The 15501-nt window shown below is 41.6% G+C and overlaps 1 protein-coding gene across 1 annotated transcript; it reads right to left on the bottom strand.

The window, feature by feature from the left end:
- Window positions 1-2425: 2425 nt before the first annotated feature.
- Window positions 2426-14098, bottom strand: LOC138953487 (silk gland factor 1-like). The gene is made up of 2 exons (XM_070325329.1): window positions 13314-14098; window positions 2426-7332 (listed from the first exon to the last, which is right to left on the bottom strand). Exons 1-2 carry the CDS (start codon window positions 13381-13383, stop codon window positions 5672-5674), a joined length of 1731 nt encoding a protein of 576 aa, XP_070181430.1. The 5' UTR covers window positions 13384-14098; the 3' UTR covers window positions 2426-5671.
- Window positions 14099-15501: the final 1403 nt, after the last annotated feature.

Raw genomic sequence — 15501 nt, 5'->3', positions numbered from 1 at the left:
GTCGATCAAAGTCGAGTGTAAATTGTGTATTACGTGTGCATGTGAGGGTTCAGCGTTCGATGTATAGAGTACAGTGTGTGCGTGTGTGTGTTTGTGTGTGTGTGCGTGTGTGTGTGTTTGTGTGTGTGTGTGCGTGTGTGTGTGTTGTGTGTGTGTGTGTGTGTGTGTGTGTGTGTGTGTGTGTGTGTGTGTGTGTGTGTGTGTGTGTGTGTGTGTGTGTGTGTGTTTGTGTGTGTGCGTATGTATGTGTGTGTGTGTGTGTGTTTGCGTGTGTGTGTGTGTGTGTGTATGTGTGTGTGTGTGTTTGTGTGACTGTGTCTGCGTGACTGTGTGTCTGTGTGTGTGTGTGTGTGTGTGTGTGTGTGTGTGTGTGTGTGTGTGTGTGTGTGTCTGCGTGACTGTGTGTCTGTGTGTCGGTGTCTGTCTGTGTCTGTGTATATACGTGTGCGTCTGCATTTCCAGTTGTACCTGTGTGCATGCATGTGCACGTGTAATGTTTTTGTGTGTTTGTTTGTCTGTTTGTTTGTTTGTGTATGCGTGTGTGTGTATGCGTGTGTGTTTGTGTGTGTGTGTGTGTGCGTGTGTGTGTGTGTGTGTTCGTGTGTGTGTGTGTGTGTGTGTGTGTGTGTGTGTGTGTGTGTGTGTGTGTACGTGAATATGTACGTGAATATGTACGTGTACGTTTGTAAGTGTGTGATTGCGTGTGTCTGTGCATGTGTGCTATCCTTGTATCCTTCTTTCTAATCGTAAATATGTGATTATACAGTGCAATATTTGAATATGAGTTAGAACATAGTTCAGCTATGCTTCAGCACCAAAATCAAAGCATGTTAGTAAAGACGCATAGTGCAATTCACAAACAAAAATAACTGTGAAAGAGAATGAAAGTATATCACAACAAAACAAAAAATCACAAACTTCATTGTTTTTTCTTTATTTTTTCTGTTTGTTTACTTTCGTGTCCAAAACAGTCCTTTGGTTTGTTCTTTCGGTAAAGATACACAAAAAAAACAAATTCTGAGACATAGAGAAATGCATAAACTACAAGTAAGAGATTTACAATACAACGGTACCACGCACAGGAATGCCGTCGACATTGGCAAAAAATGTGATATTGACAATATAACTTGATAAATGTGATATCGACATACAAATTGGCGTTTCGTGGAATGGATGAATGAAACAAATCAAAAGCAGAGCACAACAAAATGGAGCAAACAGTGTAAGTTTGAGAGGAAAATAATTATTTACACCTAAAAGTTGAATACGGAGGAGCCACTAAAGCTTCCATGTCTTCTTCAACTTATGATGAGGAATGGTGATGATAAAAGTTATAATTGTAATCTCGCTTTTAAGCCAAAGTGAACTGAGCAGCTTGGATGGGTGTGGGTAAGGGGGGGGGGTGAGTGCTGATCACTGAAATAAACCTGTATGCGCAATCCATGAAATTCTCACACTTCAAAAATTCACTAAAACAAAAAATAAATTCAGCTAAAAAAAATCCATTGATTTTAGTATTCCGTTAAAACACCACCGTGGTTTTTGTTTCACCAGCATAGTATGATTGTCCTCGCAATATGTGCTATTTACAGCGTTCAAGCATTTCTAAGCATTATTATTCAAGAAAAGCGAATTTTCAACCCAAAATACATACTGCGAATTGTTATTACGCCAGTCTCTGAGTTATTTACGCATGCCCTGTCAATAGTTTAACACACACAAAAAAACTGAATAAAAAAAATTTGAAAAGTGTTAAACAAAAAAGGCGAATGCACACAAAGCAAACGCAGCCTGCAATATCTACACGAATTTAAAACAAAAATCAACCAACGATTTGCAAGGCTTCGTGATTATTTCCGGATGAAGTGAGAAAAAGTGGAATCCCATCAAATTTTAAAAGTCACTGGAATGCGAGCGAGAAAAAGTAGCGCTGAACAAATCAAAATATCACGTCAGTTTTTAAAAAGAAAATCAGTTTTGATTGGATTTGGAGCTTTCTGTCCAGGAATGTAAATTTGTATAAGCATTACAACAACAACAACAACAACAACATTATTGGAACACGTCATTTTGCCTGTTTTCGCGGCAAATTACTCATATTGAGAGAAAAAATATAAAATGGGGATTTTTACCTTCTAAAATAATTTATATAAATACATCAAATTTTAAAAACATCGTCTAAACAAGATAATTAATTCGAGTGAATTAATATTAACAATACATTTTCTGATGTTTTGGTCTTTTACGCTTTTTGTCTCTTGATAAGTCATTTTAAGACAGACCTTTTAAGCAAAACTCTCAACCCTTTTTGCCATTCTTGTGTTGTCAGTTTCTCGGTTAGTGTTGTCAATTTTTCTGCCTCAGTTGTCACTTTCACACCTGGCTAAACTGTTAGGTACACACGGGGGGTTGGGTGGGTGGGGGGGGGGTTGGGTGGGGGGGGGGGGGGGGGCTCGCGCACGCGTACGGGCGGGTCAGTGTCGCCCCTGTACCTTTGAGTGCAGTGGGGTGGAAAATATATATCATTTGGCTTACGCTTGAGCTAAGTATCGCTTCACGGTTCAAGGAACACGAACAGAGGGGTTGGTATGATCGTCTGTGCTTTCGAGTCAAAACATTGACATAACCGGAAACACAGTTGACACAAATCGGAAACACATTTTGCTTTATTCTTCTCCTTCCAACAGTTCACTTATTTGCTTCCTTCCTTTCTTCCTTTTCCCTTTCAACGCGTCACTGCCATGGAGTATTATTCTTTGGTGAAGAGGAAGCGGGGTATAGGACTGTATACAGTTTTATAATCACTCAGAACACATATTGTCATCTAAGGTCCCGACACCATGGTATAAAAAAAGAAAGCGTTTGTTTCAGAACACAAAAAACATCTAGGAAACACAAATTGTAATCGAAGAATCTTCTCGTGAACACATTTACACAATCGTAAAAAAAAAATAGTGTGCTCACAGTGACTTGGCACGGTCATGTACGCATAATATACGCAGTCTCAGTCATTATTTTCTTTCAAATGTCTTGCGTTCGCGATTATAGCAAAACAATGTTGTGAATGGGTATACGTGCTATAGCTCTAGTGGGGCAATATATCGTTTTATTAGTCATATATATATCTAAGAAAGAGGGGTTGGGGAAAAGAAGCACATACACACATATGCACATACACACATAAGCACACACACACATGTACACACACACACACACACACACACACACACACACACACACACACACACACATACACATATATATACACATATATACACACTCTCTCTCTCTCTCTCTCTCTCTCGCTCGCTCACTCCTCCTCTCTCTCTCCCTCTCTTCCCATGAATACACCTACCCCAAGGACTACTACACTCTTGTAGTAGTCCTTGACCTACCCTAATAATGCACTCTTGAAGATGCTGAGGAAAAAAAGCTCCCACAAGCACACAGCATGTCAGTTATACATGCACTTACTTGTATAGTTACCTATACAGTACAGAGGGGTGAAAGTTAATCAACATTAGTCTTTGGTTTCAGCTCGTGTATTTATAAAAAAAAAATATAAAAAAAAAGCACACCAACATGCACATTGAAAACAAACACCCGAACACAAAACCGTGAAAGTATATCAACAAATCAAAGTGGAGCTAATGAATTCATTTGCACATTGACCAAAAATTCATGTCATTATTTACAATCAGTCGTAAACAGATATAATAGTGAGATTGTCTTTGAGGTCACTTAATAAGTTAAGCTGCAAAATATTTGCAACCGCATGGGTACAGATCCCGATTACTTGCAATGCAAGTCTCAAGTCATAAGAATGGGTCCTCACTTACACGTTGAGTTTTTATAGCCCTGGTGTGTCATTCGTTTTGAGATTTTAACTAGTCTTCTGCATTCTTCAGATTAGGTATTAATATTAATATTTGATTGTTAACACTAGAACTTGGCAATGATATTAATATGTGTGTTATTAATGTCAAAAAGGAGCGTGCTTTAGTAGTAAATAAAAAAAAATGTCATTTAGATAATCAGATCGGCAGATGCATCGATCTTTACATCACAGTTCCTTTTCAAAATTAAAACTATTTTTCTAATCGCTGCAGTTATCGCCTCTATGAGAACGCACAGTTTTTCCCTTCATGTCATTATTTGTCTTATATTGTCCAGCACATACAGACATAATTTCTCACCAATTGTCCATCGTATAGCGTTACCATTTCTAAAGACAAAAAAGTCTACCTGAATTATGATAATGATTAATTAATAACGGTTTGTTCCTGAAAAATATGAACACCCGGATGCAGACTCAGTCCTGCATTAAATCGAACAAAGCAATTGTATTTTGATCACTTGAAAGGGAAACAGTGTTATCCTGATCAGATTTCCTATCGCTGCAGATTAATTATTCTATGCCCTTGGCTGATAAGTAAACTGTACAATAGTCATTGAACGAGATAAATACAATAGTTTGAGTTTCTCACGGTAAAATGAGTCTTCTTTGAGCTTTTACGGTTATACATGGATACGTACATAGGTATAGCAAAACTGTTTGAAACCCGAAACTGTCGGCGTACAAAAACAGTACAGTATTGTTTTAAATGAACGGTTTAACATGGAGGACAAAAATATCTCAACACATTACCTGTGCAGGCCATTGCAAAGCACAGTGTGCATGGTATAGGGCACAGTACCGTTCAGCGAACGTCATGTCCAAAGTCTATATTGTTGTTTTGGGTCAATCAGATCTATCAAATACAGTGAGCCTTTCGAGTTCTTTCACAGGAAACTCAAAACCATCACGTCCGCTTGGCTTGGTGAATAATATTCTAACAGTTTTCATGTCCGGTTGTCCATGATGAGAATTTGGACTTGTCGTGAAATCAGGCACAGTTGAACCATACTATAGCAGTCTGCTAAACGTGTCCTGTTCCCAACAGAAGCACTGTGTTACTGTTTGTCATGTATTGCAGACTTGGCTCTAGTGTAAGTGCTGAACTCTGCCACAAGAACTGCAGCAGCGCACTTATGATCTTGACTTACCCATTGACAAACTGCTAGAAACTTTGTGGTACTGGTATATTTCTTTTCGAAGCATACCCACAGATATTGTTCGCAAAGCCACAACAGAGCAGAAGCTGACATGGTGTATGCCTGCTAAATGTTAGTCTCAGATTCACAATCTCCGACCGGTTGAGGTTTGCCGGATATTGCAGTCTCGGTAAAGCAAATCACAACCCGCCATCCGGGGGCTTTCGTCAGTCCCCGTATGTCATTGTCTCGGCCAGCAAGTCACAGCCAGCAAACTCAACTCTGGACAATTTTAAGCCTGGATGTCATTGTCTCTGCTTAAACAATGCACACGCAACCAGGACAAACAACTTCATTGCGTTGAGTTTTACACTGTCCGAATCACTCTTCTTCGTGCAGTTGAGTTTGGTTTAGCGTCCGAGCGTTCACAAGTCTTGTTCGCGCAAAACAGTCACAACAAACCAGCGCTGGGTTAAGCGTCATGGCGTGTACACGTCTTGCTCAAGACTTTCTCCAAGACTCACAAGCCAACACTCGCTGGCGTGGAGGCTTGTTGGCGATTGTTTATCATGTTGCCGTTACTGAGGTGGCTGGCGGGATGGTGGTGACTGAGTTGATAGTCCCTCGGGTCGGTCAGTCACAAGCCCGCGGTGGCCTGATAAGTCTTGTAGTACCCGGAGTCCCCGTGCACCATGCCGGGTGGGGAAGCGTCCTTGGACATGGAGAGCGGGGACATACCGGGGTAGCCGTACCCTTGCAGCGACTCGTACATCTTCATATCGAGCTTACTGCTCTCCGACATGAGGCTGGTGATGGAGAAAGGATGGTTAAAAGAGTGGTTGGGGTTTAACTGACCTGGACCCAGCTGCATGGAGGGGTGATGCGCGGCAGGGTGATGCTGCTGCTGCTGTTGCTGTTGTTGCTGCTGCTGCTGTTGCTGAGAAGGATGGTGCTGCTGCTGGTGATGTTGCTGTTGTTGTTGTTGTTGCTGCTGCTGGTGTTGTTGCGAGTGCGGCGGCGGGGGAGGTTGGTGGTGGGGGTTGGGGTGGTGGGAGAGGTGGTGGGAGTAGGAGCTTAGGGCCTGGGAGACCTGCACGTCGTGAGGGGGCAGGCCGCGCACGCTGCTGAGGTCCGTGTTGCTGGCGTTGAAGGGGGTCTGACACACCCCACCGTGCTGCAGCTCCGGACTCGTCGCGTCCAGCTCCGACTTTGGCTGGATCCCGTGGGGAGGAGGAGCTTGAATAGGAGGCCCCTGCTTCCCCACGCCGTCGCCCCCGTGCCCTGGAGGAGTGTTGGGCGCGGACATGGACCTCGGTCCGTCATCCAGGTCACCGCCTGAGTGCGCCATGTTGTCCATGTCGCCGTTGACCGAGCTCCCGTCAGCGTCAGGGTCTTCGCCGTCTCGGGTCGGGGTCCTGACCTGCTGGCGGAGCACCTCCTTCTTGGGACACTTGAAGCGCTTCTGGCGTCGTAAGTAGCAGCCGTTCTCGAACATGTTGCCCGAGTCCGGGTGCAGCGCCCAGTAGCTGCCCTTCCCGGGGCGGTCAGGGGTGCGCGGGACTTTGACGAAGCAGTCGTTGAAGGAGAGCGAGTGTCGGATGGAGTTCTGCCAGCGCTGCTGATTCTGGCGGTAGAAGGGGAAGAGGTCCATGATGAACTGGTAGATCTCGCTCAGCGTGCACATCTTGTTGGGCGACTGCTGGATGGCCATGGTGATGAGGGAGATGTAGGAGTAGGGGGGCTTGGCGTGCGTGTAGGAGCGGCGGTAGGTCTTGTCGTGGCGCACACGGTTGATGGACATGGCGTCCATCTGGGAGCGGCTCATGCCGTTCATGCCGGCCATGCTGCCCATGCCGCCCATGGCTCCCGCCATCCCGTTCATCGAGCCCATGGAGCCCATCCCCGCGGAGCCCATGCCGCCCATCCCGGAGCCGATCCCCATGCCTCCCATGCCTCCCATGCTCATGGAGCCGACTCCCATCCCTGGGGGAGTCATGGAGCCCGGCATGGGCATACCTCCCATCGTCATCCCTTGCCCTCCGTAGCCCATGGAAGACATGGACCCGATCCCGCCAGGCCCCATCGAGCCCATGGACGACATCGAGCCCATAGACGTCATAGGGTATGACGACACGGCCTGCTGTTCATAGTGCGACTTGGCGGCCAGCATGGCGGCGTCGGAGGACGGCGGCGGGGTGGCCAAGTGGTAGAGATTGTGCCCCGCGGAGGAGACGCGGTGGGGGTGTGAGCCGTCCATGATGGCGGCGTTACGTTCCCCGTTCAGGAACTCCAGCGGGTCTGCACACATTGGAAAAGAGACATTCAAACTCAACGAATAATTAGCTGTATTCGTATAAACATTGTTTGCTGTTACGGGTAGACGACAAACGCCTGTAATCAAAAGACCCCCCCCCCCAAACACACACACACACACACACACACACACACACACACACACACACACACACACACACACAAACTAACACAGTTCATAATTATTTGTGTGGGCGACAAATTCAACGCAAGAATATGCAAACGATAAGGTGCATGGTTGATATGAAATATATCCGCACACAAATCAATATTTTCACCGTTCGCTCTGTGTATTCACTGTTATGTTACTCGTCCCTATAGACGTTTAACATGTACCTCTGCATATTAAAGCCATGCTTCAAAGATAGACTGAGAACCAGGACACTCACTATACATTTACACATATCGAGCGACTCAGCGCACGCATAGAGGATTATAATTTATCTGTGCACGGATGTATGCTAATACTATGTGTATCTGAGATCGGATATATTTTGGCCATGTATATTTGAACACTAAACTATAGTGTGACTTGGAACAATAGGCCGTGAAAGGTGAATGCTCGCCCTAATAGGCTTGAGGTTTGCTGGCCGATGTGAATGCGTGATATATTGTGTAAAAAATTCCATCTCAAACGGAATAAATAAATAAATGCGCCTTGAATCCGTGGTTGAGCTATGTGCGCGATATAAATTGCATAAAATAAATAAAAAATACACGCGTTTCGACACATCTTGCGTGATGTTCTTAAGCTGTATATCAGCGTTATTTTCTAAGTCGTTCTAATTGAGGCTTTAAGTTTGCTCATGTCCTAAAGGGCTAAGAATGGTCAGTCTGACCTGTGTACACATACAATTCACCAACGATACGTTTGAAATTGAGCAAAAAGTTGTCTTTTGGCAAGTGTTAAAATGAGATTTTGTGGATCCGCATACATGTCACACGAGCAAAAACACAGCTATATTTGTTTTGTGGTGTTTTAGGCTTTTACAGGATTGTACACGCTTACGCGGACGATGCAACAAAAAGCTCTTTCAATACAGGACTGATGTCTTCAATGCAATAGGAATTCGATCATGGAGAACAAATTATTCTTCCCATGCATGCAGACGCTACCAACATCATGCAGCCTTGCTTTGAAGGAAAATGAAAACAAACGAAAGAAAGAGAGAAAATAAATGAGAGAAGATGGACCGAAGGAATGAAGGAAGGAAAAGGGGGTTGGGGGGAGGAGAACGAGCTAACAGCAAACAAACAGGGGTGTATGCAAACAAAAGTGTGGCGAAAAACAGATAACTCGCCCAATTCTGATTCAATGGCGTGGTGCTGAGATGCAGCCCAATCGATATCAAATGTCAATACAACTTTGTAAATATAAGTGTTGACATGGAAGAAATGTGTTTTTAAAGATGTATTGAAACAGCATTTTCTACTGATATAAACAGAAGGACATCTTCGGTTTTAAAACTGGCGCTCCTTGTTTCATATATTTGACATTTAAACTTTGTAATTTGTTTTGTAAACACAACTTGAGTTCGCGGAAGTAACATAAATATTCCATAAATATTCCAGAATAGACGCTTCTGTGATACATAACTTTCAAATCGCACAGTACCTTCAACAACAAAAAAGAAGAAGAAAAAAGGATGCGTACTTGTTTTATATATAACAAACCGGATAACACTGAAACACCTATGTTATTTTTTTATTTTATTTTTTTACTTTTTAAATACATTTATGTATAGTCACTGCGTTTTTGTCATTTTAAAACAGGCCGGTAAACGCCACACTTACAGACAGCCCACCCCAAAACACCCCGATATATACAAAACGTTATTCGAATTTCAACCGTAATGATAGCTTCACATGCAATACTTCCACGGTAAAACCCACACCGTCATAAATACAACTTCACACAATGTAGCAGTTTTGCTTCATAGGCTTGGACAGTGGGTGTAGAGTAATGTGAAAGGCTTTGGTCGCTCGTGATCACGTATCTGACCTTTCAGAGGCAACGACATTCACGGCCGTTGAACATTTATCCTTGGCTTTTGAGCGAAATAACTCGCCATGCAGTTCAAAATTTCAAATGTATCTTGGAAGCTAGAGCTATAACCAGTTGCACAAACGAAAAAATTTTAAGAATGTACGCCGAGTAGATATCCAGAGTTGTTGGTTGTTTTTTCTTTCATTTTTATATATTGAGAATATTAAAATAAAAAGAAGACACGCCAGTAGTTAACAGGTTAGGTACTTGTTTTGATCAATATTCAAGGATGGTAAGAAAGTCAATTGAGAATAATTTTTATTAGGATGAATTTTTAAAAGAAAAGCTTGGTGAGGATTTAATTCAAATACAGTCGACAACATCGACTGGTTTCCGCTCTCTGCATGCATGCACAAGGCTATAAAACGATGTATATATTTAAAAACTGAAGCTCTTGTCAAACATAATCGAGACTGATTGCAAGAAAAACGGCACCTGCATGAAAACCCACGGGCGCCTATACATAAACATGATCCAAAAGAAATCAAGACGAAATTATGTTTTGTTTTTCAAAGTATACGTATATGTATACATCAAGTTTATATACACTTTATGATATAAACTCTACGACATAACCGTCAGATAATTTGTTTATTTCTGCCTGTGTCATGAACAGACAGTTTGAAAATACCGTTTGCCTTTTAAAAATGCAAGCGACCTATACCCTTGTGTTACCTTTCAACACGACTTTATGCTAACACAAAACGTTTGGGTAATGACGAGACACTTTTTTTCGTGAGTATATAACATGTCAGAGAGAGAGAGAGAGAGAGAGAGAGAGAGAGAGAGAGAGAGAGAGAGAGAGAGAGAGAGAGAGAGAGAGAGAGAGAGAGAGAGAGAGAGAGAGAGAGAAAGAGATAGAGAGGCCCGGGGTGGGGAGAGAAAGCGCTGTTTATTCGATCATTCGTTAATGTATCATCCATCTTCAAATAAACAAACATAAAAAAAAGGTCTTTATCTCACAATATTCCAAGCGATATAACGTTCAGATTTGTCATAAGGCGGCGAGTAACTGTATGAAAATGTCCCCAATTTGAAAATCTGCAAATCACGCACATTGTTGCTCTGATGTCATAGAGATTGCACTTTAAATCATGTTTTGCTAAACATGTTCGTTCCACTGTGCATAAATTAACCACTAAAATACCGGAAAATGCCTTATTTTTAATGCTAAGCATAACAATAATAACAATATTGATAATAAAAAAAATAACAACAACAAAATAAAGATTATAGAATAAATTAAAACAAAAGAAAATTTGAAATTCATTTGTATACCTCGCATGGCAATATAAATCAGGTCCTGTTTGAATTATTGAGAAGTCTGTTCCTGCTTATACATAAATGAAGGAGATTTTATTAATTAATTCCGCGTCAATACAAACATAAACACAAATAACCAACCCAAACAAAACAAAACAAAACAAAACAAAACAAAACAGAACAGAAGACAAAAAAACAAAAAAACTCAACAACAACAAAACAAACAAATCAAAACAAAACAAAACAAAACAGACTATGTCTCTATGTTTTCTTCCCGTTTAGTGTGTTTTCGATGACGACTGCCTGCATGCATACGTATTTTCCCGAGGCATTTATATAGGTTTTCGAGTTCCGCCTTGTTTATTTGTTTTTACAAAGATTAAAGCTTATATTATACGTATCAAAAGCATTCACTCTATAGACTGCAGCAAAGCATCGCTAATAGACGGTTTTCTTTCAATTACTCGAGCTGTTCCCTCTCTCTCTCTTTGAATTGAAGCAGATACCGTTATCACACATGTATTCCAAGAAAAATAAAAAATAATAACAATAATTGTTTTTAAAAGACAGACAGACAGACAGACAGACAGACAGACAGACAGACAGACAGACAGACAGACAGACAGACAGACAGACAGACAGACAGACAGACAGACAGACAGACAGACAGACGTCATGTCATTTTATCAGAAGGCCACTGTTGAAATGTAAAAAGGTTTGTAGACGGACACACAATCACAAAACACAGCAACATAAGATAAACAAACGCAAGAAAACAAAAACCAGATAACTTCAATGTATAGTTCCAATTTTCACCAAATTTGCCCCCCAAAATTGAAGAAAATGTTTAAAACAAGAGTAATTCTATAGTGAAATGCTGTCTCAAAATTCACATGTTGTCACTTACAGACATCACAGGTTGTTTCCAAAAAAGTTTCTCCACGCATGGTTGCTGTCTGCTTCCCATTGTAATTGTTCCCGGAACACAGGTGTATATATCTTTATATACCCCTCATGCATGCTACTTATGCATGTGACATGCGCGATAGCAAGCGCCGAATCTGGGAGGTTATAAAGATAACCGGTCATGTGCTACTAAAATCTTCAGTCATCTAATTCCTATCACCGTTATCCTCTATAGATCGCGTTTGATAACAGGTATAGTTCTCCCATTCGCATCCCCCCCCCCCCTCATCCCCCTACATCCTCGTTATCTGGCTAGTCTTCAGCTTAAGAGATCTAATTTGAATCATGAGAAATATGTTTTATTGAAGAAACACAAAAAGCTAAGGCACACTGTGTAAAATTCAGAAAGTATGTGTATATATAGATGAAGGCACGAGCGCTACGTATGGTGAATGAAGAGGAAATAACATTGGTTCTTTGTCTTGTTTCGTTTCGTTTTGTTTACTACGTTTCATTAGTGTCATTTTGATTTGTTCCACTTTCTTTTCTTTCGTTTTGTGTTCATCTGTGAGTCACATTTGTCACTTGTGCCAGTATAGCCTCAGCAATTGAATTTAATAGAAATATATAAATCTTAATTTTAGCAGAAGCATTGTTGGTATTTGTCATAATATAAACATTTTAAATTTAAAAAGAAAAATATTTATAACTTAAGAAATCGTGTGTATGGTAATTAAGTGGCTTTCATTCAAGCGCACAAAATAAAATAATTACAAGCACACATGTCTAAAATCGCCGTGTGTTTTTTTTCTGTAAAATTCCCCCCTCGAAAATCTCAATGACGAAGAAGAATTAAAAATGTTTAAACGGCAGCTAAGTGAAAGGCAAGAAGCTGATTAAAGTTAAGTGTACTCCTAAAGCTCCAGCACCAAGTTGACTTGTTTGTGTTAGGTACACACAATTTGTTGACTCGACCCTGTTTCGGTGCATGAGGCGCTGATATCAGAATGGATCTTCTAAAGTCAATTCAAATCATCGCACTAAGTTAACCTAATGTATTTGCATGCAAATACTGTGCGTATATTACACCCGTTAGATATATGAATTTATCGTGTTCCTTTTGTGACAGTTTTGTCTTCTGAACGAGAAGTGGCCGAAGTGGTATGCAACACTGCATGTCTTGCTGCGTGAATGCATTTTCTTTCCTGTCAAAATCGGATGCAGCGTTTTTCATATTGACCAATCCGTAGAGTAAAAAGAATACAATCACGTTTTTGTTTGTTTACGTGACATTTGTTTGCATTGAACACAGACTTTGTTTGTTCACAAGAACATATTACAATGCGATATTTCATGCGATGAAATTACATTTTCTATAGCACGGACTATCCATTTTAAATATAGCATTTTCGAACGCTCCTTTTCTTTCAGCTCAAATATTTTATGTATAAAAAAAACACGAACAAAACATCCGTTCAGCACAGATAAAAACTCTTTGGTGAAAATGACATGACCATTGTTGTTTTTTAAAATTCTTCAATCATGCACGTTTCGGTCATGGGAAATTTAAAATGTTATCACTAAAATAATCTTAACTCTTCTTTTTATTCATCTCTGTAATAGTCACATTCTTATCGCTGATCCTAAAACACTGATTACAATTGATAACTTAACAAGAAGATTAAGAAGATGATCTGAGAACAAAAGCAAGCCGCGGCTGTGGGACACGTCAGAGAAAGCAAATTCTCACCTTTGTAAGCGGAGGAATACTTGGCGGACTCCAGGGTGGAAGCGGAGGGATAAAGCTGTGATATCGGCATAAGCCGCTCGGGGTTCGAGCGATTCTGTTCAAGAAATCTGACGACGAAGAACTCAGCCGAGACGGATCAGTCACGCAACAGATGCGCCACTGCCGACGAAGAAATCACTCGAGCGTGGTGCCGCTGACACTGCATAGATCATCACACTTTATTGATAAGAGCCGCCGCAGCGCACCTGTCGTTGAAGCGAATTAAGATGCAGTCATAATCGTATCACTCCACACTGCTGTATATATCCTCCCTAATACACCGTTCGGCTTTAATCACAAACCGCGCCGCTTCATTCAAGCGTGAACAAGTGAAAGTCCTGAAGAGGTCTGAAATTTCCAAGACGAGTTCCTCGGGCGCTGAATGTGTGAAGGAGAATTAAAAAAAAAGTTTTCTTTTCAAGAAAAAGAAAAGTCTGTGTGAATAATGATAATGATTATTGCGAGGCGACAGGTCAGTAGCGACAACAAAAATAATAATATTCACCTGCTGGTTCAAAACCAAGGTCTACTACATGTATACACACAAGCAGCAGCAGCGATGATAGGCGACTGTGACACAACTGAGCCTTGGCGGTTTGACCAACAACAACTGAAGTGAACACACACATACACACACCGACACACACTCTCCACCACTGACGACAGAGTAAAAAGAACCGTCGTAGAGTATAGAGTGGAGTAGAGGCGGCGACGACGGTGGAAGTAGTAGTATAAAGATAGAAGTCCCGTCGGCGTCTGACAGAATATACCCACAAAACCTTTCCAGGAGCAATATAACCTGGCCTCCTCGACTGCAGGGGCGGAGCCTAAGATGCAAATGAGATCATTGATTGGCCCGCCGCTCTCCAAAGCCCCGCCCCCTGCCTGTCCGTCGCTGCGGCTGAGCGAGTGTTTAGGCGGCGGGAGAGCGTTCGATTGTCTGGCGAGCAGCGAACAAACGTCGCTGAGTGGCTGCTTGCTTCGAAACAAGGACGTTGACAGTGGGTGGTCTTTCCCTGAGTGAGTCTCGTCAGTCGCTGTTCCCTTCTCCCTTCTCCCTCCCCCTTCTTCTCTTTCTTCCTCTCCTCCTGCTCGGCTTCCTTCATATTCTTTCTCGTCCTCTTCTTCTATTCTTTTCTACTACTAAACTCGGGCTGGCATCTGGCGAAAACATTGAGTACTGAGAACATGTAAGAATGTGTGCAACAAACTCTATAAACTTACTAATATGTCAATGACGCATGACAGATCAAGTTGTGCCGCAGGTATGGTTATCATGCGACGTCCAAAGACACTCATTCATTCTGCAAAGATGACCGATTGATAATACATGTAACAGAGAAATATTAAAGCAAAAAGTGGCGGCTGACGGAGCTAGCAAGAAGCAGCAATAACTCATTGTTTCATTTAATAGATAACACATAAACAAAGAGACAACAACAGCAAAAGCAACACAAATAAAGAGGAAAAACTGAATAAAACCAGCATGGGGAAAAAACGAAACAAACAAACAAAAGTCAGCAAAAAGTTGTGTCTGTTTTGTTTTTGTTTGCTATTTGTTTGTATGTTTGTGTATGTTTGGGTATGTATATATGTTTTAAGGTATATTCTGTCACCAATATTATACTGGGTTTCCTTCGTTGAGCTTGTTTTTTAAAAACATGTTTTCAAGTCTTTGGCTGCACGATCAGTCAGAATATGACAATACATTTATTTGAAAATAATAAAAGGTGTATGGCCACTGCATTGTGCACAGCATTCTCATATCATTGTTTTTACAGCCTTCTCTCGCCCACCCCTACAAACCTCTTTGAGATATTGTTGGTGTCGTTTGTTGAAGTTGTATGTGAGTCCACCATGCAGTATGCACAACATGTTTTGTCTGGATAACGTTCAAATACGCGTCGTTTAAAGTTCAAGATCAGGTGGGTTTTAAATTTTAACTCATCATGATTGCGTGCATTTCATGAAAATACGAATACAACAGTTTCTCAACCTGTAACAGTCGGCCATTTGGCATTACTTTAATTTTTCTCCCACCAAAGGTTGGATTACATGTTGGTCTGTCTGTAGGCCCATCAGAAGTGAAATATGTGTATATGTTAGGCGCGTTTGATCGATCTGCGCGATCGCGCGATCGCGCTGCGCG

The sequence above is a fragment of the Littorina saxatilis genome, linkage group LG17 (genome assembly GCF_037325665.1).
Source record: "Littorina saxatilis isolate snail1 linkage group LG17, US_GU_Lsax_2.0, whole genome shotgun sequence".
NCBI lineage: Eukaryota > Metazoa > Mollusca > Gastropoda > Littorinimorpha > Littorinidae > Littorina > Littorina saxatilis.
This window is presented reverse-complemented; position numbering and strand designations above follow the sequence as displayed.